This window comes from Cottoperca gobio, chromosome 1, assembly GCF_900634415.1.
Source record: "Cottoperca gobio chromosome 1, fCotGob3.1, whole genome shotgun sequence".
Classification (NCBI taxonomy): Eukaryota; Metazoa; Chordata; class Actinopteri; order Perciformes; family Bovichtidae; genus Cottoperca; species Cottoperca gobio.
Window position 1 is genome coordinate 9126181 of NC_041355.1, and position 24947 is coordinate 9151127.

Genomic DNA, 24947 nt, shown 5'->3' on the forward strand with positions numbered 1-24947 from the left:
TTTTTTCAAATCAACAATGATGTAGTTAATAACTGCATGCTCTACTCTCAACTGGCTACAGCGCAGCTCCTGGCAGATATGAATCTATCTATTTAATCCTTGATGTAACAACAGAAAAAAACATTACAACCATTTTATGATATCCCAAAAAGTATTTTTTTCAAATATATAAAATGCAGACCGCAGACTTAATATGTAAAAACTGACACCCCTGTGAACTCCCCCTGTAGATGAGCCATAACTGGATTATTTCAGCCCTTTCAAGATTCAGTTCTATCTCCTTACAGACACAATGGGCTACCGCAAGGATGGAGCTACTGTAGAAAAAGATAATGATTTATGGGAAGCTATAATCTATTTTTCAACTTTCATCCATATCTGCCGAAAAGGGTTCTTTGAGTTTAAATGTGTGGGTGTCAAATGTGTGTTGGATCTTTTCAAATATAAACCATATGTTCCCTCTCTGACATTTACATGCTGTGTCTTTACTCCTGCCATGGGTGTTTTAATTGATTTCTCACACAGTAAAATCTTCCATTGTGATCTTACAGAGCTGCCTTTGGTGACTTCATGGCTAAACGTTGTTCGCTGCTGCTTTGGTAATGTCAAAGCCCTCCATCACATTCAAGGTTTATTGCAGATGTTCTACATTTTATGGTCAGAGATTTAAAAAACAACAACTCAACAGCAGATCGACAAACACAATCTCACCTGGTAACCCTCCCTGCAGTATATCAAAACACTCACCCACATGCTCTAATGCTGACTGATATGTGATAACCATGTTGTGCCCTCCAAGTCTGTCTTAAAACAAAAGTCAGGTATGTTCTGTGTAATAATAATAACACATGAATAGTAAAATAACCTTGTTGTTTCAACTGAACATTGTTGTATGGTAGGTCAGTTATTAGTAACTGATGCAATACCAGCTAGCTGTTATCCATATCGTTTTCATTTACCTTAGAGGACAACGAGGCGATTGTCGACCATTTAGGCCAAAGATTATGTGAATTCACATGTGTGTGTGTGTGTGTGTGTGTGCAGGTTTGTCCCTGCACGATATGGTTCATCTGTGTTGCTTGGTCGTCAAAGAAAACACATCTTATGCTGTCAGTTAATATCCATTTCTTTAATTTTGGTTTCTGTGTTTGACATTTAGAGGGTTTTTTGCATTCAAATTGAAGCTCAACAACGTAGGCCACTGGTTTTAAAAAGGAAAGAAAAAAGAGGTTGAGACTTAAATGAGACACTGACGAAACAAAAACTGCCCGCGGTTACAGTAGCTACTTAAAGAGTCTTGGAATTAAGTGTCACATCCATTAGGCTCGTTTTGGTCAGTTTTCTTCCTACAAATTCATGTCCCCCCCAGCCCTTAGCGCTGAAATCATCAGTGTTCATGCTCTGCTAAATGGACATGGCGTTCTTCTGCATGGCTTGTCACAGGAAAAATAATGAGCGGGCTATGCATCTTGCTTCAGTGATTCATTTCCAGTCCATACTTTCCAGTGAAAGCCTCAAGTGACATCTCTAAGGGTGAACAAGGCTACCAGATCTACCAGAAACTAGCTTCACTTAAAAACATTAACTCACAAAATGATAAGAACCTATAATGGAAAGTAACAGCCTGTCACTCACCCTGAGTCTATGCACCTATCCTCCCTGCTTATTTACTCTCATTGTGACAAAAATACAACAACTAAAAAAAATTGTAAAACAAAACCACACAGGGTGCATTTCTTTTTTGTCTTGAAAATACATGGAACAGAACTTAGTGCAAAGTCATCTCTATAGGAACCACACACAGCTGACCAGCGCTGTTCTGGCATCATAAATTAAAGGTGAAAATAAAACAAAAAGTGATAATCATCGAAGTCACTGCAGGTCTGCACGAGAGTTCACCACAGTTCAGAACAGGGTTTGAGCATCAAAGACTTGCCAAATGCTCCTTGCCTCCCTTCTTTTCATCCTTATAGTGGTTCTTCCTTTTTAGTCCCACTTTCTTCACAGCTGCAAGAGTCACCTGAAACTCTGATTCCTCCGTCCTTTCTTTCAAGAGTTCAGTTTCAGACCGCCAAAGTTGCGCTTTCATCACTTTGGCTTCCTTCAGCAGTTTCACAGCTCCTAGGTGAAACAAGGCACCTTGTCCTGGCCTTCACCTCAGGGTTCACTAAAAGGCCACAGACAGTGCATCTGAAGGGCAGGTGCTCCTGGTCACTTCCTGGTCTTTGACCCCTTGACCTTTAACCCTGGTTCATGGATGCAAAGGTTATCTAACCTTTAGAAAGAGGAATAGAGATGGAGGGGATAGAGAAGAAAACACAAAGATGGAAAAGAGAAGGACAAAAGTCATTTATTTCCATTTTGTTCACCTATTGAGTCAAATACTAACCACAAAAGGAAAGAAAAACATGCTGTGATTGCTGTGAATGGAAAACCTAAGCAGCCTTGTCAAGTGACTCCCTCTGATTCATAAACAGCCACAAACAGTAGCACAAACAAATCCGCAGACAAAGAAAAAACATTTTGAGCACTGCAGAAGAAAGAGGGCTCTGCAGAGATCAAGGTGAGACGACTGTCAGCATTAGCACTTAAACCAGGAAGCCTCACAGCCCCACGCTTTGAATACCCTGAAGTGATTATTAGGTTATCAGGTTCTCACGTTGAGAAGATATCTTTCTTCTCTTACAAGTCAGTAATATTTGTATTGTATTTGCATTATGAATGATCCTTTAATACTTTATATATTTTGCTGTTGTGTCTTGCTTTGTATGGTTTAACTTCGTGCTTAAAGGCCCTGAAAACATATTCAATTAGATTCTTACAATGAGCGATGGGGTTATACATGCGCGTAACACTTTCTGCCAAAGTCAGAGCAGTTTATTTGGTTAATTAACATGATGGATTTCTGGAATTGTGTTTTTTTTTCTTTCCTTTCTCACTGGTTTGAAGTTGGCAGGGCGATGCACCAATTAGAGTTAGCAACGATTGAATCAAAATCTAATGACTATTGTGGGATTGCATGCTTATGTTTCTCGCACTCTCTATCATATCTTGGGCCAGTTTCTCAAAGATAGGCTTGGCTTAGATCTAACCAAGTGTCCGACTTCAGATAGATGCCTACATTTCTCCATTGCACAACGCTGTCTTGTTCTTGACTATCTTGATTCGGACCAATTTTCAACCAATTCTGGGTAAATTAAGACTTTAAAACTAAAAAAACGTGGTCGACAGAGCAACCACATCAAACCAGCTCATCTCTATTGACTTGACTCCAGCTGAAGAAATGTGCTTTGTGGATAAATTCAACAATTACAAGAACATTATACTGGATATTTCAGGCCAAGAGTGTAACAATAAAAGAAAACTCCAGTAGCATCGAATCTTAATAGGACAGACGTGGCTTCTTAATGTGACAAGGATAAGTACTTCTGCAGCCTCTAAAATTGCTTTCCCTTGTCATTGCTCGCTTCACATCGTTAGAGAACCACAAATTAAGAGCCATGTCTTCCTCTTTGCAGGTGTCACAGATTATTACCATGGACACATGAGTTCTAAATGAGGCTGGGGGAAGGGTGGGGCACTTTTTAGGCTTAAAATATGTCAGTATGTATTTTTGTAAAACTTGCATTAAACTAATCTAAGAGCAGCATTTAGAAGACTGGTCTACATTACAGACCAGTCTGAATTTTCTTTGTGAAAACTGGCCCCTGAACAAACCACACCCAAACAACAACACCCTGATGAGTTAGACAGTTAAAAATAATACCAAGGAACGTTTTTTTAATATAATTTTGAAAATATATCTCTAATTGTTGCCTATTTAGTCACAAACATGTATCTTGTAAAGAAATTCTTTAACCAAAACTAAGTTTTCAGAGGCTTCAATAACATGTCTTTCACTATTCTGATGTAACTGATGAGATAAGTGTCACAGAGTGTATTGCTGCTGACCTTCTGCAACTCTTCTCTTAGCCAGGAGGGAAGGGGCTGTCCGAGGCGATGCAGCAGCTTTGACAGCTCCACGTTGTGTTCCCTGTAGTACCTGGAGAGATATGCATGTGCCTGAAGAGAGAAGGGGAAGGGTGAGACCAAAATACGTTAGAAGATGGGAGAATAAGGGAGATGGAGTGAGAAAAAAAAAAAAAGAGAAAGGTTACAAGTTGGTGAGCCAGGATTTAATACGTGGTAAATGGGGAAGACAGAAAGTAGAGTAAGACATATGGAAATAGACAGGAAATGGGGGAGCGGCATTAGCAAGGAGGGGAAAAAAAGGAAGGATAGAAAAAAAGGGTTGGAAAGAGGGATATTTAGAGGAGAAAATAAAAAGACAGCACTGGAGCAAGGGGCAAACAAGAAATTGAGAGAGATTAATGATGTGCCACCATCTTTAGATTAGTTTATTTCCCCTCAATAGGACTTTAGGGCCACTAAGTGCAGAGTGGTATGAACAGAGCTAAGAAAAGAGAGGTTAGAGAGAGAGAGAAAACTACATGAAGGATGTATGAGATCCATTATCTCTTTCCCTCCTGTGTGCATCCCTCAACTTCTCCTATCTTGTCTCTCCTCCCCTCCTCCATTTCTTTCCTCTCCATCTGTCCTCTCCCTGTTTCCCCCTGGTGTAAACTCAAATACAGTTTAATTACAGGGGACACTGAGGCGCAGCCATTAGCCATGTGTGAGCACATGAGGGAAGACAAATTGTATCTATGTGTATTTGTCTTCATGTGAGAGCAAATGTGTGATTCATTGTTGGCCAGGTCTGGTCTCTTCTCTGTGGAATCAGTAGCCAGGACAAAGATTTATGGATTGGATTTTCTCCTACCTTTCTCCCTCTATCCTAATCCCCCCTCCCCCCCTCCCATCCTTTCTCTCACGGGTGTTGTGTCACTATTGAGTCCTCATAATTAGGTTGTAACTTTCTGCCTGGATCTGATTGGCTGACAGTTTCCACCCCAACGCTGAGCCCTGTGGGAAATTTTGCCACAGCGATGGAGAGGACTGTGTATCACTGTCAGTCAGGCTGCTGCTTTTTCTTTTTAATTTTACTCTCTCTGACACTCTCTAACTTTTCATTCAATGCATATATCATGTTTTCACACTGAGCAGCAATCCTTTCTAATGAAAATGTGTACATTTACCTCTGTCTCCATAGGAGGGTACTTCCTCCCTTTGCTCTTTCCCAAACATTTTGTCTTCCCTCCCTCAAGGAGCTGGCACCAAAAGCCCTTCTGAGGGTCAAACCTGAGAGAGAAGAAACAAGGAGAGAGTAGATGCATCTTAATACAAATTTAAAAGAGTAGTAAGTTCAGTCCGGATATAAAGAAGTGTCTCTTCTTTTAAGAAATTACAGTTGAAAAAGTAGGCCCATCTTAGATTCATGGACTAGACATAAATGTCACTACGCATTCAACACTGTCTCTTACTCTTTTGCTATCGGTGTCTCTCTGACTGCCACACTGTCTCATTTCATCTCTGTCTTTATCAGGCTCCATCTCCAAGTCTCTCCTCTTCATTGTGCAGCCTCTCTCTCTATATCTCTCTATTTCTCTCTACCTCTCTCTCTCTCTCTCTCTTAATGTAGACACAATAATCATGAGTATAATTCTTTGGTTGGTTAATGCAGTAATCCAGTGGTAATCACTGTATTATCAGGTCTTAATTATATGGTAAAATATAATTAAAAATAGGTTTCTATGCAAATATAATTAAACAATGTGTTTACTTCACTTATTGGTTTGGTTTATTGTGTGTTAAGACACTCTTCGGAAGGCAACTGTGCCAATACAATTTGCTGTATTTTGTTATTATGTGTAGTCTATAGTCCATATTTATTGTAAAGGCTTTTTCTTTTATACCATGTAGTTGAGAGCCTGAAATTGGATTATTTATGGCACAAACTACAAATGGATGAAAGCATGTTCTTTTTCTTTTTAAAATTACTTATTTTCCTCTCCAAGAGGGTTACAAGGGGACATCAGAAGCACTCCTGCTATCCTTCTTTTTCTCTGATGATTTTGCTTTTTATACATTAATTCTTTATTTCATTTGTATTGATTTACTATTTTGTATTTATATTGTAATATAATAAAAAAGAAAAGTGATATTTACAGTATGTTGTCCTTGTTTTATTCATAGTGTCTCCTTTCTTTAAATAATTCCAATAACATTGTTTAAAACAAATGAGCTGTCTTATAATCAAGACTCATTCCAGATAAAAAAAACACACTTTATGTGACAGCCTTAGTTTACGAGTACATGACCAAGTAAAGACAGACACACAACTTTACTTTTGGAAAGAGCAGAAATCAGAACACGTGGCTCCCAAAAAGAGATAATAACAATGAGATAAGTTAGATAACGTATACATCACAAGGGGATGTGTGTGTTAGATGGAACTTCCATTCATTACCGAATGTAAAAAGAATGTATGAGGGAGAAATATTTTAATAAATGAGATGCATCTATAACATTCCCATATTATCTATATGAGCATTTTTTGTGAAGCCAGATTTCCTTCCTTATTAGCAGAGTGCAAAGACCATTGCACACCATCAGCCTGTTATGTGATAACCTGTCACCATGCAACGAGATGGTAGGTTACTTTCAAAGCAAAGTACTCTAGTAAATACATGTCCCATGTATATGCATGAATACATATGCATATATAGATGTATGCACTGTTTACATGTTTTAGTGTATATGTATACAGTTTGTATGGGTATGTCTACCATTTATTTGCATCTATGTTTATCGACTGTATATATAATGTAATTTCTTAGTAATTTTAAATGCATGTACGCATCCATGCACCTTGATTGTGCAATATAGAAGTACATCTAAAGAAGAGGTGAAAAGATATACATTATTGTTTACTGCTATTTGTCAGTCACAGTATAAGGGCTAATGTGAATGTGACTGAAAGATGCAAATATTGTTCTTTATCTGCATGCATCAGTGGGTAAATAAAAGAGAAAAAAATGAGTTAAGTGGTCCTCCTTCAGTTTTCCTCTGACAGAACAGAAGGAAGAAAGAAGAGGGGGATTAAATAAATAGGCTTCAGTGTTGAGGATCTGTCAGACCGCTGCCATGTCACATGAATGAGAAGGAGAAAAGAAAGATTAGGCTTTTGTGTAACTCTGTCTTCACCAAAAACACACACACACACACACACACACACACACACACACACACACACACACACAAACACACGAACACACACACAGCTTCCTTATTATTATGTCAAATTGCAACTCTATACAAATTATTTGTATGCATGTGGGCTTGTTATTCAAAACAGAGGTACTCTCTGTTCCAATCTGAGCTACATATTCTAGATGTCCCTGTCTGGAGATTTGAGGGCTTGTAGGCAGATTGCATTCTGATGAGTGGGGCTTGGGATAAATAAACTGTTTACCACTCCTTCTCAACTTAAAGGTCACATGCAAAATCTCTAATGGAGAATGAGTTGAAACAGAGCGTCAAGAGGCCAGAGCTAAAATATGGATGTCTTACCTCAAGTTTTAATACAACTTGAGGTAAGAGATGCATATTTTAAGCATCCATTCCAACATATTAACACAAATTAATATCTGAATACAGTTGTACAGTGAGACATGGTAATTAATTAGTGTTCTTTGTGGGGGACATAACACTGAGGCCTTTATTTCAAACACCATACATGCAGTCTATTTGAGTCCTGATGTACTGTGAAAAGCACATCCTTGGCTTTCTAGTGATGTAACACACATGTAGGTGTGGATAACAGAGCACATCTTCTGTCTTTTCAAATAGTGGGAATTGCAGCAAACTATTTTAATGGCAGTAAGGGGAGTTTGGTGGTCAAATGTACAAGGATTTATTGTTTATGTTCTTCATAAGGGTGTTGTCTCAGGAGGTTATTATATCTGTATTACAGAATAAACACATTATGTTGTTTTTCAGTTCCATTAACAACCATGGAGAATGTGCCTCAGCAGGTAATTCACTTGGTCTTTAGTGACTATGGCTACATGTCAAGAATGTATTTGTCATTTTTGTTGAGAAAGACTGCGAAGAGTATGTTTAGTTTATGCTTTAGAAGTTGCATTAGTTATTTATTGTGGTTACTGACACTGGGGTCTTGGCTGTTTTAGTTCTTTCTAAAAGACATTGTTCAAATTATTTCAACTTTGACCTTGTTTGCCGCTGACCTTTCAAAGCGCAACCAATGAGATAACAGCTGTATGAAGCGGCACAGGCAAGCAGGGGAGGTAACCATAGAAACAAAACTAACGAACTGCGCTCACCGCGAGGCGCTGTGCCACACCTCGCGGTGAGCGCAGATTACGTTTCCTATCATGTGAAGGCAGTTTAAGTGATCCCAGGCCAGCTGCTCAGGGGGCTGACACTTCCAACACTTGATTGTCTTTTGGCAAGAATAGGCATAACATTGTATTGCTAGAACAAATTCATATGAATATGTAATATAAATATTATTCATGAACTTCGAATGTGTAATCAGATGTTAGTTATGCCTACTAAAATATGAGACAGGAGATGTAAGTGGTGAACATTAATTACCAGCAATGAGAATAATTAAGGCTTATCAAGTCATTCTTTAATAAAAGTTATGCATTACACAAAACTACCTGCTACGTTTCTTGACACTAACAAGTTATTCCTTTTCACAACCTTGTTATGTTAATAAGCATTATACCAAAACATGTCAGCCGTGTGCTCTATACTTAAATGTGACAAAATTCAATGGTGCTTTTTCTTCTTGTTTTGTCTCATTATCTCTTGGTTGTCTTGTATCCATATCCTTTTTGCTCTCTATTGGCTCCACACATACTACTCTTTCCTTCCAAATACTGACAATAGCCCAAAGGCACAAATGTAATAGCTTAAAGTAAGCAGCGAACTGACCATCTGCTATTGGCTGATCTTTGGTGCCAGGTGATGTCACTGTCTGTTGTAGTTTTCAGAGAATGACACTACCTGGCACCAAAGACTGGCAAGAGGAGCCTGTCAGTTTAGTGCCCCACTGTTCACCAGTAGATGTCAGGCTTCACACAAATTTGGAATCAGTAATATCGTTCCTATCACGGTAAACGCCAGGTGAAAGGTGCCCTTACCCAAAGAGCCCAGGAGTGGAAGAGACTAAAGAGAGATAGCAGGAGAGACTTACGTAAGGGCCTGGGAGTAGTTGAAGTGAGGAGTGACTCCCAGGAACTTCTGGACTTCATCCATCACTGCTGCAGGGTCAGTTCTCAGCTGATGGCCATCTATGATCATTACCTACACACAGATACATTCGTACGGTAACGCTGGGTACTTAAACTAACTAGTTAATGCATTACAACTCATTTAGTTATTGGATACAAGTAAAAGCATTGGGGCAGCTTCTTAAGGGCAACTTGAGCCACTTTAATGACAGCCACAAACGTATGAAGTATTTCTACTAACTCCTACAGGCAATGTACAAAATGTAACTCTATGTTGTTCCCATCTAAACACAAAAATAAGGACATTTTTTAAACAATGCTAAATATATGTAGATTCCATTCTTTTAATTATGTTTGTGTTCATCAGTACATTTCTCATCATTCATTCCCTTTCTTTCTTCAAAATATATGAACATCAAATCCCATCTGACAAAACCAATTCCGAGCTTTAACATGCATACTGCACGAGTTCAGAATTACAGTCCAATAGAGTGTGTCTGTGTTTGTGCCTGTGCATACCTGGTTAGCAGGGTAGTAAGCGAGCCACCTCTCTAGGTGTGAGGAGTAGAGACCGGGGATGAGACAGCGGCTCTGCAGGGAGCGGAGCTCGGCCGGGGCTCCCTGTCTTGCGCTAATGACGTCATAGAAGGTGAACCGCAGGGCTGCGTGGTCCTCATGAGCTCTTTGATGCTGGGAAGGTTAGCAGATTCAGCCACATAAGCTTCAAAACATTCACTCTTGTTGTACAAATGATCTTATTTCTCCTCTTAAACATCAACTAATATATTCACAATTTTCAATGAGGGACCATCTTTATCGTGGACAATGACATAACATTTGGCACGTTGTTGACATTCATGCCTCATTAATCAAACAGACTTAGGCAAAAGATTTCAGGATCCTATGAAATTTCTCACACTGAGACGAGTAGACAAATCATTAACTCCACACTCACAGAGAGAAATTCAACTCCATACACAATCTTGGATGGAGAAGTCAATTAAAATCAATACAGAGATGAAGCAGGTCATATGATGAAGCAGGGAGCTTTAGAGATTTAATGTGCGGTTACTGGCATCACATATATTCTGTGTGTTTGTGTACATACCTGATACCAGCTGTAGGCTCTGTCAGAAGGGTTTATGAGCAGGGTGATGATCTTAGCCTTGGGCAGCAGGGCAGCGGCTCGCCGCGGGGACTCCTCTGAGGGAAAGTAGTTAGCGCTCTTCTCAAACAGGAAGTCCGTACTAACATTGGAGGGCACGGGGAAAAACTCCATGTACCTAAGGCAACAGACAAACAGAAAATTGAGAGGAAATGCAAATGCACATGCACACACTAATGATAGACACTTCATACACAAGAACCACAGCATTACTGCTAACTCTGTCCCCTAGAGTGTTTATTGCTACATTTTTATAAACTTTTTCAAAGTCAGATGCAGTCACAAAGTTATGGCCTTAATTTGTGTTTAAACAACGAGCCTGAAATAAACTTGACAATATCATTTTAAAAGTGTTTAATGACACATTTTCAGAGTTAAGTCTTTTCTGGGTGACTTCGGAGACTGCACCAGCTGTGTCTCTTTCAGCTAAGTAACACATTTATGGGTCAATTTAGGAGCCATATGTCTGTTGGCTTATGCTTGCAGGCTTAAAATATCATTGTGAAGATGTTTTTGAACTGCGTAATGTGTCATTGAAGTCTGCAAGACACATTACAGTCTACAACAACCTTGCAAGAAATAATAAAGGGTTGTTTATAATCTCCCTTTTCACCTAAGGTTTTGACTAATAGAAAGGCACATAGAGAGAATGAAAGATAAGTGTGTGTGTGTGTGTGTGTGTGTTTATACTCTCACCAGTCAATTCCTTTGTGGTAATTATTGGTGTTGAAGAACTGGACCTCTTCATAAGTCTTTGGACTGGGGAAGTTACTGGAGATGGAGGGATGCATGAGTAGGAAGAGATAAAGTGCTGTCGTTCCTGGAAGAAAGGGCATAATTCATAACTGGCTCGTTAATTCAGCTCAGCAGAGAGATGTGTGTGTGCACCAGTATGTGTGAGAGCTGTCATCTACTGATCCATACTGGATGATTTTTCCCTCCGCAAGATTTATATGTAGCTGAGAATACACTGTGTGTGTGTTTGTCTGCAATGATCACAGGCCTTCCAATCAAATGATTCAAAACCATTTGACACCAATCAGCACTGGGGCTCTGGTTGTGCCCTCCGTCTCACCCTCAGCAGCTCTCTTTTCAGCCTCTTCGCCGTAACACTTTCTCCTACGCATCCTGTTACATCCACCCTCACCCTGTTTCCCATTTGCTCTAACATCTCTGACATTGGGAGGCATACCCTCGCAATTAAATGAGAACCGTAGTTGTTGTCGGGGTGCTAATGTTGCTGTGGTGAAACCACCTCCCATTTAGTAAATCTTCACCAGGTTAATTAGCAGCGTTATAGAACCTCCTCACCCCTCACATCAAACACCAGCAATAACAATTCCTGAGATCAGACGAAGGCAACTCTATGGATCCGACTAGCGTATACAGATTTTTAATAATCCCCTCTCGTTTTTGTCCCTTTGACAGAAAGGAATTCCGAAAAGGAGAACGTGGTAGCTCAGTACTGTATCTCTATGCATCTAAAGTAGATAGTAAGTGGGTGGAAGAAAGGAGGTAACAGCGTACTCCTTTGTCTCCCTCTGACAGGACCAAAGGAGCTCGGGGATTAAATGAATGGGCTCTGATGTTGAGGATCTAGATACCTGGACACACAGAAGGAGTCTCTCTGTTGTTTGTGAGTGTCTGCGTTTGTGTGTCGCTCACCTGTTTTCTGGGGGCCTATGACCATGAACTTAGGTAACCTGTCGCAGGTTTTCTCTTTAGACCAGATGTCTTTATGTCGTTTGTCATCGCATGGGTTCTAAAGAGGCACAGACAAAGGATTAGAGGGTAAAATAATGATGGAGGCTGCATATTAAACGAACAAAAACATACATACCCATACTTCCAGTGTATGGAGGATTTACTACATAGAATGACTGGATGATGTTTTATGTGTCATGCATACAACTATTCCAAGCCAGACTGCTGCATATACTTCTAACAATACTTTAAAAAAGACAAATAAATAAAAATAAAAAACAACTTAAAAATCAGTACAATCTAATTCTCGGACCTCCATTATTAAATTATTTTACTCTAATAAATAAAGCAAATGCTAGTTAGTCCATATTGCCCTCTTTCCAGGCTTTTAATTTAGCATAGGGGAACATGAACTCATCATAATTTATACTAGAGCTGAGCGATATGGCCAAAATGTTAAATCCCGATAAAGGTTGGGATATGGCTCATATGTCGATAACAATGTATGCTTTTGGGTAATACCATAAATAAATAGTCAATACGAACCACATACAGTACAACCACATGGTAAAGCTTATGTTTGCATATTCCTGTGTGAATGAATAACTTGACAAATGTAAAGTACTGATGCAAACACACCTGCCAGAGCGGGTTCTTTTGTTGGGGAAAAAGCTGGAAGTATTTGTGTGCAAGCTGCAGGGGTGGGAGTGTGTGGAGTTTCAGGTTTGTCCACGAGCGTAGGAAGGAGGCCAGGTGGACGAATGTATAAAGACCCAGTCGATCGTTGCCATAGTTAGACAGGTGGGTCATGAATATACTGATCTAGGGTGGAGAAACAGAGACAGAGTATGGGGTAGAGAGAGGAAAGGGGAAAAGAATGGAGAGAAGGAAACACATACTTATTGTTTTGTGTAAAATTGTGATAAAGTCAAAATCTCATTTCTGGAGTTCCCATGTTTACAAAAAAAAAAAGAGCGCAGTAAATCTAATTACTGTTGTTGTGACTGCAGTGGAAGCAAACAAATTATTTTTCAGTGTGTGATGATTTTAAAGTAACTTAGAGAGCAGCTGTCCACAGGGAATCAACATTTGCTACCACTTTTCAAAGAGAAACACTCTTTTATACAATATCAACTTTCGGCGCAATACAAGTTTCAAGTATAAAGAGGAAAACAGATAAAACGAAACTGATGTATTCACCACTCCTGATAGATAAAGCTGAGGAGGCAGCACAATACTCCTCATAGCCACCGGGTGATGGGAGAAATGCAGCTACACATGGGAGTGTGTTTCCGAGTGTGTCGGTGTGTGTTCATGATGGGTAATGTGTGTGAGGGAGAAGGAGAGACTCAGAGGGAATGAAGGAGCGATAGTGTGTTGGTCCAGGCTACCTGTCCACGCCTCAGTGCTTTTATAGGCCGATCAAAGATACAAGCTAAGATAGCGGCTACAGACAAATGCACACACACACACACACACACACACACACACACACACACACACACACACACACACACACACACACACACACACACACACTTCGTTTGTGATTGGAGGGAACTTGGGAACGTGAAGTGTCTGGATAAAACGGTAACATTAGCCATTAAGATATGAATTATTTGGTGGGTGTGAGCATGTGTATGTCTGTGTGTGCATGGATGATTGTGTGTCAGTATATTTGGGATAATGTCTATGAATGTGAACACACACAAGCAGACAGAGTGAATTTCCTGGTGACAGAGGAATGTCGGTGCTCCTCTTTAACGTCGAAGGTTGCCGCAGATACAAAGCGACACAGTGTCGGGGTTTGATGGATCAGCGTCCGGTCGACCTGGAAAGCTGTTCAGAATACTGATCGCCCTTGAATACTGATGTGTGTGTGTGTGTGTGTGTGAGAGAGATTCTGGAGGTGGGTGGGGGGGGGGGGGGGGAGAGGAAACACATGTGTGGCTAGTTGTGTGGACAGAGAACAGAGAAATAACAGAGGAGCAAAGGTATGCTTGTCAGAGTGTGTGTGTGTGTGTGTGAATGTCAGCGTAATTGTTTATGCATTTGTGGGTTTGTGTGTGCCAGGGAAAATGTGTACATCTGCCACCGCCTTCTTATCTTGTGCTCAATCTAAGCAAACCAGCAGCGCACCATCCAGCCGTGCTTGCTTCATATCAATCTGGTTGATGTTAGGGCAACAATCTGGAACCACTGTCAAGGCATCACCAAGCACTCAAACAGGAAAAGAAACACAAGCCAGTAAGAAATGTTTGCTTGCTCCTCTTCTCCAATGACTCGTAATGTCATAAACCGAAAACCTCCCTCTTCGAAGCACGCATGGAAAACTTGGAGCACTGCTCTGAGAAACGTGTAAAATTCAATTCGACAGCGTCTTACCAGAAACATCTATTTACATTTGGGATTGAGAAGGAATATATCCCATGGCATGCTGCACTGTTCGAGGGTGTGTGTGTGTGTGTGTGGGGGGATGTGAATATTATAAAACGAAAAGGTTTTGGACTGAAACACAGTGAATACAGACAATCTGACCTAAGTAAATAACAAAGTCTTCCACTGTTTGTGTTGTTTTGTGCTTTTTTGAAAGCAGGTAAGGTGTTTAAAAAGTGATTTATGTACCCTTCAAACCACTCAATACCCTAAGACATCTGGCCCAGGCTGTGAGGTGCACTGTATGTATATATGTAGGTATGTATGTGTGTACATGTGTGGTGTTTGTGCCAATATTTGTGCATGAAAGTGAGAGAGAGAGATACAGAATCAGAGCAAGAGACAGAGAGAGAGAATCTGGGTGTTATTGAACATGGAAGCATTCATTATGGAGCTTAAGCACTGGCTGCCAAATTAAACAAAGGGGGAGAGAGAAGATGATTTGTTTTTGTAATTGAAGAACTGTAGAAAAAGAGAAAAACAAAGTACAAAGAGGGACAGAGAGAGTAACCTTGGCAGGTGAGTCTGAATTAAAAAAAACAAAAAAGCCACTTGAGAGAGTGTTAATCTCCCGACACAGCGTAAACCCCAATCCCTTTTGGTGGAATAACTCACTGTAAGTAAGAATTCAATTAATTGAACCATATAAACCTTTTCTCTTCATCTAATGCCATGTCTCATTTACTGCATATTGGATTGCTTTGAGTCCCCTATGTATGTTTAATAAAGAATACTGCGCTAATAATTTAACACCAGAATTGGGTTCAAATCATACTTGGAACTGGACTGGGAGAAGAAGTGTGAAAAATGAGAGAAATAAACCTAACCCTGCAGCTTCCCACTTTTAATCTTTGTCCCTCGTCTTTTCTTCTCATTGCTCCTAAGCAGCTTCATTTCCTCCCTCTTCTCTCATCATTTTAATGTCTTGCTCTCACTCTCTCATCTGCTCCAAAAAGTCCCTTTATGATTTTTTTCACCTCTCTCCGATCTCATGCTGACCTAGATGCTCTGATGAAGCATGTCAAACCAACATGGAGTGATGTTCTTCAAAATCCATGCACACATGAACACACAGGCACACAAACACTCACACATACACACAAATGCCATGTCTTGGAAGATTAAGAGAACACCCGTCATGTATTTGAGTTTGTGACATGCTCCAATCCCCTATAACATGATTGCATTTTTGAGGAAATTACTTGTTTTACTGGCCTTTGGTTGGGTTGGTCCACTTTCCTGTCTGTCTGTCTGTCTATTTCTATCCATCTATCCTTTTGCCTCTTGCCTACCGCACTCTCACTCCCTGTCCGTCTCTGCATACTCTGCTGCTTTCCCTCTCCTTCAATGTGTAGCTGTAGCAGCCTGTTTCCCATTACAGAGCACTTAGTTCCACATACATTTCTCCCTGATTGAATTGTTATTGCTACTAAAAAAGAAGCCTACACCCCCCATCCCGGTTTCATTCTCTACCTTCACCGTCATCGTCCTCTCTTCCCTTCTTGCTCTTGCAGTGTCGTTCTCTTTTTTTCTTTCTCACAGTCCATCTAGCTGTCTCTATCTCATCAGTGGATAATTGAAAGCTGAACGTCAACACAGCAAATAATTTCGATTCAATTTATTCTGCCTGCTCCAGTCAACATCTTCTGGCCCTTTCCATTCTGCCATCTTTCACTGCTTTACTCTCACTTTGTAATTTCTCCTCCTGTTTGGATTGTAGCGTATTGTGTGTGTGTGTGTGTGTGTGTGTGTGTGTGTGTGTGTGTGTGTGTGTGTGCGTGCGTGTGTGTGTGTGCGTGTGCGTGTGTTTGAGAGCCTGTATGTGTTGATGAGCTGCCAAAGCCTTCAGTAGCAATCAGCAGGACTCTAGAATAAGGGAAGGAAGGAGTGGAAATGAGAGAAGTGTGGAGAGAGTCACATGAGCAAATGTCAGCATGAACAGAGTTGAAAATTAGAAAAAGAGAAAGTTGGAGGAGACGTAAGCGATGTGAGCAGTGGGTAAAATAGAGAGCTAGGAGGGAAGGAGATTGTGCTGATATTTGGTGTTTGGCTAATAAGCTTAGTGGCAGAGCTAAGCGCTAAATGTCAGCTGTGATGTATGTCTACAGCTCTGCTTATGTCAGCTATACATACATTTATGCAAACATACACATGCACACATACGCAGAAACTTGGCTGCTGACACACAAACAAATGCACTGTGTGTGTGTGTGTGTGTGTGTGTGTGTGTGTGTGTGTGTGTGTGTGTGTGTGTGTGTGTGTGTGTGTGTTGTGTGTGTGTGTGTGTGCCTGTATGTGCATCACTTCCTCTCCGTATGTGTCTGGATTCTCAAGTGACACAAGATGCCGTGACCTGAAAATTAAATCTCAATCTGTCTGGCACCTTCTCACCCTGCTCTCCTTGTCTCCCCCCCACCCCTATCTCTCTCTCTCTCCCCCCCCCCCCCCTCTCTCTCTCTCACCATCTCTCCGGCCATTTATCGGCGAATGACTTGTGCCCTATTGGCTGTTTGCAGAGTCTAGGTCGTCCAATCGATTGTCGAGCTTATGTGAGACGGGGAGCTCAATGATCGCTGATGCAGCCCGGAATGATGCAAAAGTATCCAAACGCACGTAGAGTTTAGACACATGCACATACGCGTGCACACACAAACAGTTAATGCACATGCACACACACACATCCATGTCTGTTGCTGTCAGTGGTGAACTGCCACCTCAGGCCAAATGTGATTTAAAGTTGCTGAATGGGAAGTGACAATCTTACCAATGTGCAGATCATCAAACAATAGAAACCCCCCCCGGGGACTAAAGCAGTGAGCTACAGAACACTATTGATTATATGCACAAAGTGCACACACGTGTGTTGCTGTGCATAGTGTATAACCTCTGTGTGTGTGTGTGTGTGTGTGTGTGTGTGTGTGTGTGTGTGTGTGTGCGTGTGCGTGCGTGTGTGAGAGAATGATACAGAAAATAACAGAGAGTGTGCAGAGGCGTCCCTCTTAGTTTTGAGAGTTAATGTTGAGATGACATCAAAAACTTTGTGAGGGCCTTTGTCCCTTGACCAGCAATCAAATGAGTCACCATATCATAATTACTGTTATGTGTTTGGCTTACTTAATAAATGAATGTAACCATTTAATATAAATGCTACCGATAGGTTTGGCTTCTGTGTTTGAATATTCTGCAATTATGCTTTTTATTCTCCCTTTCAGGTGATTTCACTCCAGGAAGTTTTTACTTCTGTCATCTTCAACCCAAAGCTATACGACTGGGCTTCCTCAACAGTATGTATGTTGAGCCATGTTGACTACTACAGAGTTCTAAAGTTCACATGTTTAGTCCCTATTACAATATAAGCAATTGTTCCTTGTGTTCATATATATCACTCCCCTCTTAAAAAAAAGGTAAATCATGCTCCACCTAGTTCTTTGTCTATTATTAGAAAACAATTGTCCCTGCTAGGGTAACTGTAAAACACTTCACTTAATCTGTACCAAAGGCCTATTTTTCCAGGAAAGTGCTAGCTGATACAGAGACGTTAGGAACAGCAAAATTAAACAATTAATTATTTTGAGTAATTATTTTGAAATTAATTTAAATTGATTAATATTTTGTTACATCAATTGTCAGCTTTTACAGTATTTCTGTCATGTATCATTATCACTTCAATAAAGTGAAAACATTGTGCTCAAAAGAAAAAACAGGGATGCACTGACATGCGGAGACAAACAGCACAAAAGACAAAAAAACATCTACATAAACTACATAAAACTGTAAAAAATAGCAGACACAAAGAAGAAGAGAAGAAAGGACTAGATTGGGTTGTTGTGCGAAGCTGCACTTGACTCTGTGATGTTCGCTGAGTTCTGACAGCTCCTCTAGTTCAGCGCTCCCCTACCTGACACTTCAATACAGCCTACTGCTGGTCTATGAGCATCTCTGAGTGTGTGTGTGTGTGTGTGTGTGCGTGCATGTGGTTTGAGTCAGAAGAGAGATTGTTTGGAGATAATTCCTGGGAATTTCTATGCCTACCGATAACTGTGCACATGCACATCTTAACGGCCATCAAAACCTAATTCTGTTCCTTAATTCAAAGCAGAATCGAGTTGAGCTGACTTACACAGCAGGGGTAAGCGAGAGGAGGAGGGTGTGTGTGTGTGTGTGTGTGTGTGTGTGTGTGACAGCATCTCCCCCTGTGGTGTGACCTAATTTAAAGTGGGGAGATGAACACAGCTCCACAGTGAGAAGCAGTCCCTGACATAAGAGACACACACACACACACACACACACACACACACGCAAATGCACACACACACACACACACACACACACACACACACACACACACACACACTCACACAAAAAGGAAAAAAGGAAAAAATAACTAACCCGACAGAGAGGAAGTTACCTTTAAAGAGAGAGCGGGAAACCAGTTGGAGCATCTTTAAAGTGCAAAAATCAAAACAGAAAGTAACAGGCCTCCCTGTTTCCCACTCTGTATATCCATGTGTGTGTGTGTGTGTGCGTGTGTGTGTGTGTGTGTGTGTGTGTGTGTGTGTGTGTGTGTGTGTGTGTGTGTGCGTGTGTGTGGTTTCTCTGACTCACTGGGTTGAGAAGCAGAGTGAGAAACAGCTCTCCCCCATGGATGCTTTTGTCCAGTTCTTTAGGTCCACCAGGATATTCCTTATAGTAGATGGTGTGAGTAAACAAGCCACACGTCTGGCGAGGCAGCACCTACACACACACAGATACACATAATAGTTGTTAATATCTTCAGTTTACACATGAAATGCAAATAAACAAATAGTTTATGATAACAGTCAACTGCGCAAAGTAAGATTAGCAGGAACTATTTTCTAAAACAAAAATGATAATCTGGTGTTTTCATCAAAGAGTTCTCCACTGATTTGGCATATAATATAATATTATTGGACTCCCGACAGACAAAAAAAAAGGATCAACATTGATGCAGCAGAAGCAGAAATATAACCTTTTTTCTTCCATGCATTCTTGGTTCCTTTTCAAAACCTGGCGCCTACATTACTCACAATGCAACCGCCGTTCAGCCGGAGATTCGGGTGTGTTATGCTTGTAACGGCTAATGTAGCCTCCAGCCCCTAGCCTTATGCAAAGATGAAAAGCGGGCTACAGAGGTCTGGTAAACTCACTTCTTTCTAATTCCACACCACAAGATTTTTTCCATTTTTTAAACTTGTAGAAGAGCTCTAGCACATTCATCCGATTTAGCTTAGGTCCCCCTGGAGCCACAAAAGGCTTTCTACAACTTTTTCACACATGCAGCAGTACTCCCCAAGACCTGTAAACACACTTTGATGTTCTCCCTTCAGTGGCATATGAAACCATCGTGATACAATGATTTGAGGGTAAATAGGAAACTAAAACAGCCAGTTCTGTGTGAGGTTTTTGAAAGTGCTGATCACTCATCTATTTCAAGGCCAAACTACAAACAAACCAGGTGCAACGATTTAACTTAAAATAAAATAAATAGTTCAGCCAGCAGTATTAAAGGTAACAGATGTAAGAATAACATGTAAAGCTATAGAGTCAAGCTTGTCTACACAGCAGTTTCTAAATATGAGAAGCAGACAGCAGAGCAGGTCAGGGATATTCTAATGTGTTATATCAGTGGCAGCATATGGTAATGTTACCTGTCGCAGTGGAGAAGCACGGGTGTCAATTATATAGATGGTTCAAATCACATTCTTTTTCACAGCTGGCATTTTGACTTATTTGAATTAATAACATGAATAATGGCACTGCTGCATTCAGGTGTTGCAGTTCCAGCACTCTGGAATGGTGTATGCTGGCTCACTGTCACGGCTAACTGGTACACTTAAAGATTCAATGTGTAAGATATGCTACAATTTAAACTTAAACCATTAAAACAATGAACATTATCAACAGAATGTAAAGAGGCAACAGTGTTGACATTATGTCAAACACGTCTATGTATCGTGTTGCAGAGATATCTACTGAAATCAGCAGCCTAACTGACTAGTTCAGCTCCGTCCAGTCTTGTAATACCACTTGTTCCTCTAGAGGTGATAGTGAGTCACTGTAGCTCCAGTCTGCCCTCAGTACGGAGAAGCAGTATGGTTGTTGCGTGTCTGTTTTATAGTTTGTTTATTGGATTACATTCAACGAGAAAACGACCCGCACCACCTCGCTTTGTCCTTACAGCGGTCAGGAGGCTGTTTCTTTGAGTCTATAGCAGTCGGCAGCCCCGGGAAAAGGCGTAGCTTCAGTTAGCAGATTAGAGTAGGTGGCTTGAAATTACACATTGGACCTTTAAATGGAATGGAGCCATCATTGAATGTTATTAGTTCCACTTGTGACTTTCCTGTAATGACAATACAATCTATATTGTGAAAAAAGGTCTACAGGAGTTAAATTAGGGTTATCTAAGAACACACCATTTACTGCTGTGCTGGAGCCAGGAGTCCTGAACAGCAGTACAGATGAGATTACATAACTACAGCAGTAAAGACCCTTTATTTTCACGCAGGTGTAATGTAAAGTATTTTTGGGGTGTTGTTCAATTTTTTTCTCGCTCGCCTACAACTGTTTGGTAGTTTGGTGACTCGTTGTTAATCATAGCAGTAGGAGATGATAATGGATTACTTTTAATGCCACCTCGAGCATCCTTGGCCACTATATACCGCCATACCCTGTGTGAGTTTCATACTTCTCTATAAACAGATTCTGCTTTCATATGTAGAATCTGTAGGCGACTGGACAAGATTTTGTAATCAGAAGCATTCTTCTTTCTCTTTGTAGTCTAAGTAGTTTTGACCAACCACAGTTGAGACGCCTTTGATTGAATGCAGGTACATTTGTAATTATCTTAAAATGAGTTTGTAAACTAGCTACTTGTGAAACAATCTGATGGTAGAGGTCACCCCTAACTACAACTCTAGAATTGCAAGTGGCTCATCTGACTGTAAAAGATTGACCAGTGCACAGAAAGTAAAGTCATGGCCCAGATATGTGCTGGCTGCCCTGGAACCTCTGAAATATAGCCCCTTGCCCCCAGAGGCTTATCGTCATCCGACTTATCGCCAAGGGGTTCCGAGATAGCATTCTCATGTCTTGATTGATGCCACGTCAATTTCTCAGATTCTCTTTATCACTACTAGTAAATCTAACAATGTTGTGGTTGGACAACGTTTAAAAAAAGTAACAGCAGCAATTACTTCAACATCAAATGACTGTTGATATTTTTGACTTCATATTTTAATATCAGAATCATCAGGAAGTCTCACCTCAACTGTAACACTAACATTACATACTAATTAAATACATTAAATACTAACACACTGTGAGTTAGAGAGTCAAAAAACCTTTTGGCCGAAATATATATTTAAAATATTAATGGTGTAAAAAAGCAAAAATGATGTGCTGGATCAAGTGTTTAACAGTGGATGGATTAATCTCCTTTTCATTAGGTCATTAAATGACTTATATGAAAACAAGAGAAGAAGAAGGTCTTTATTGTGAACTCCTTGTGGAGCACTTCTCTGTGTGAAATAGAGAGTAAAGGCTGGAAGCGCAGATATTGGTTTATCTATAAAACACTGCAGTCGTTCACACACACACACACACACACACACACACACACACACACACACACACACACACACACACACACACACACACACACACAAGAAAGAGAAGGCCACCAGAGCCACAGACACTCAGCACTATTTCACCAAACCAATTATCCATAGAGCTATAGCTCAAACTGATATAGTACATTTTAAAAAGAAATACACACACACACACACACACACACACACACACACACACACACACACACACAGGTATGCATGTGTGCGTGACTGCGCACACACACACACACGCACACAGATAACCGTATCTCAGTCTGATTTGTTCTGATACTGTGGGTCCAGTGGGTGGCTCTCAATCTGCTGACAGAGACACACAAACACCAATTTTACAGCCTTAAGACAACTTCCTGTCCTCCTCGGAGCAAACAAAGATGGAGCAAGGGGCAGAGGGGAAAGAGATTAATAGACAGAAACGGCAAGAAAAATTGGAAGTGAAAAAATGTGAAAGGTGAGGAAAATGGGAAGGTTGTGAGTGATGTGCTTGAGTAACTCAGGAGTCTGGATGAATTATCAGAGTCTGAAAGTTCACCAGCTGATTTATGGAGAAATTATTAAAATTGTAGGTGCACATATACACACACAAACTGCCTCTCAGAAGAATGTTCCTTTATCCATGAGCTAAGTTTCAAGTTTGTGAACTTCTCTTTATCCTAGCTGTTGCTATTTAGTCAGTGCAGGATGCAATGTCTTGGGCCAAGAGGTGCACATCTTCACTATTTATCTACACTGCGTCCCAGTCTTACTATATTTAACAATGGCTACTAATACATATTTGTGTATTTCTACAGCTTTGTAAATGGACCTCATGGTTCAATGTAGCTTTCAATCGTATTTTCATCAGCAGATATTTTTTAGTTGTTGAGAGGTTTTTTCCTGGGCACTTTTTGGTCATGTTGGCTTAACAAGTTGAGTTTAGAAGTTGATTTAAAAATAGTTTTAGTTCTGGAGTTTTTGATCAAATCTCATAATCTGTATGCTGCTGCAGATGAGGATTAAGATTGCTTTTTCATGGACAAGAAATCCTTCAAAGTAAAGAAATGGAGAAATAGACATTTTAACATGAACAATTCATGGGCAACACCATCTGCTGCTGAAGTGTTGTGAGGGACACTGCTGGAGGTAGACTGATAAATATACCAGACACCTCTGAGACCAACAGTGGTAGGTATTTCTAATTTATAGACCGGAGGTCCAGCTGTGCTTCCTAGAGGTCATTTCATCATAACATTTTCCTCAGAGAACAAAACAACAGCTGACTGTACTGAACAGTGTTGCATGTGATCTCTTTACTAAACATCTAAGCTCGCAGCAGAGAAAGGCAAAGTTTAAAGTCCAGGTCTACAACTGATGGGCTCACTCGATGCGTGATCATCAGCTTTGAACGATGGATCTAATTTGCATGTGTCTTAACTCTCCCATCAATGTGATTCCGTTGCATAGGCAAACTTTTCAACAAAACGTTTATTCCAGCATATACAACAAAAATAGTCTGAAACTTTATTAGAAATACAAAAGCAACAAAAGTGTTAAACACACTGAACAGCTGCTTCCATCATTGGTTTTGATGGTAAGCTTGAGAGTATTTTTTTGCTGGGGATTCTATTTTATTTCAGCCTCTACTTTTTATTCAGCTTTTCTTTAAAAAAATATTTCTTCTTGTAAAAAACAAAAATGATTATTTTCTTTAATTTGCTGCCAGTTTCTTGTTTTCTGTCTTTCTTTGTGATGTATCATGTCAAATATGTATTTTTGTTCAATGCCTTGTTATCTAATTCAGTGATTCAATACCTGACGATTGATAATGTATTATAACACAATATAGCCTGTCAAATTGTCATCTTGTAATTGTATAAATGACATAAGATTTAATGGTTGCTTTTTATGACGTTGCGACAAGATGTCAAGAAATAAAAGCAGAATTCTAGGACTGACTAGGAACTTGACATAGCTGTCAGTTTAAATGGTTTGCTCAAAACCCAAAAAACAGAAGAACAACATGGACTGGTAATTTTGGTGTCAGATGTGATTGGTTCTTTTGTCAATAAGGGAGTAGTTGTGCACACTGACAAAGAGCCCGACTGACAAGTGAATGAAGAGGAGGAGGAAGAGAGGACACAGAGGGAGGGATGAATACAACTTGCTTAGGTGGAATGGGCGACAGGAGTTTTATTCTATTGCTGTCTCAAACAGTGACTGATTAATTATTTATTGGAGCATGAAAGTGTAAAAATGCTCTCATAACTGGATGCTTATTCTATGATACACACCCTGCACATATACAAATATACAAAATGCACACAGGTTCATACACACAGAAAAGCTAACCCCTTTAACCGCCTTGGGAAGCCATTAAATATGGAATCAACAGAGCTGTGGTGAGAAGAGGTCAAATAATACATATCACACACACACACACACACACACACACACACACACACACACACACACACACACACACACACACACACACACACACACACACACACACAGAGACACACACACACACACACACACACACAGAGGTTATACACTATGCACAGCATCATCGATTTTCTGTTAAAGACCCCAAGAAACAATCAGTACACAATTTACTATTCAGCTAACACTTATTTGAAAGAGGAGATAAAAGTAGATTTAAACAGACTCTTGTGTTGAAATGTTTCTGCATTGAAGCTTTGATTTAGTAATTCTAAGAATTTACAATTAATGGTTTTAATTTCAGATAAGTTAAGCCACATCTTTTGTTCTCCTCCAGGCAGGCAAGGACACTACCTCACATGCTTTAAGTGT

The 24947-nt window shown here is 40.2% G+C and overlaps 1 protein-coding gene across 2 annotated transcripts in view; it reads right to left on the reverse strand.

Moving 5' to 3' along the window:
• Nucleotides 1–1108: 1108 nt before the first annotated feature.
• The window catches only part of ndst3 (N-deacetylase/N-sulfotransferase (heparan glucosaminyl) 3), a 40288-nt gene continuing 16449 nt past the window's right edge, over nucleotides 1109–24947 (reverse strand). The window contains exons 6-15 of one of the 2 annotated variants that reach the window (XM_029436707.1): nucleotides 19114–19242; nucleotides 12712–12894; nucleotides 12034–12130; nucleotides 11065–11188; nucleotides 10312–10486; nucleotides 9723–9893; nucleotides 9167–9276; nucleotides 5139–5241; nucleotides 3952–4062; nucleotides 1109–2270 (exon numbers count right to left, since the gene is read on the reverse strand). In XM_029436707.1, the coding sequence (XP_029292567.1) occupies nucleotides 2241–2270; nucleotides 3952–4062; nucleotides 5139–5241; nucleotides 9167–9276; nucleotides 9723–9893; nucleotides 10312–10486; nucleotides 11065–11188; nucleotides 12034–12130; nucleotides 12712–12894; nucleotides 19114–19242 (1233 nt within the window). In that variant the 3' untranslated portion in view covers nucleotides 1109–2240. Of the gene's footprint in view, nucleotides 2276–3951; nucleotides 4063–5138; nucleotides 5242–9166; nucleotides 9277–9722; nucleotides 9894–10311; nucleotides 10487–11064; nucleotides 11189–12033; nucleotides 12131–12711; nucleotides 12895–19113; nucleotides 19243–24947 lie in introns of both variants that reach the window. The other variant, XM_029436708.1, reaches the window with a different exon arrangement.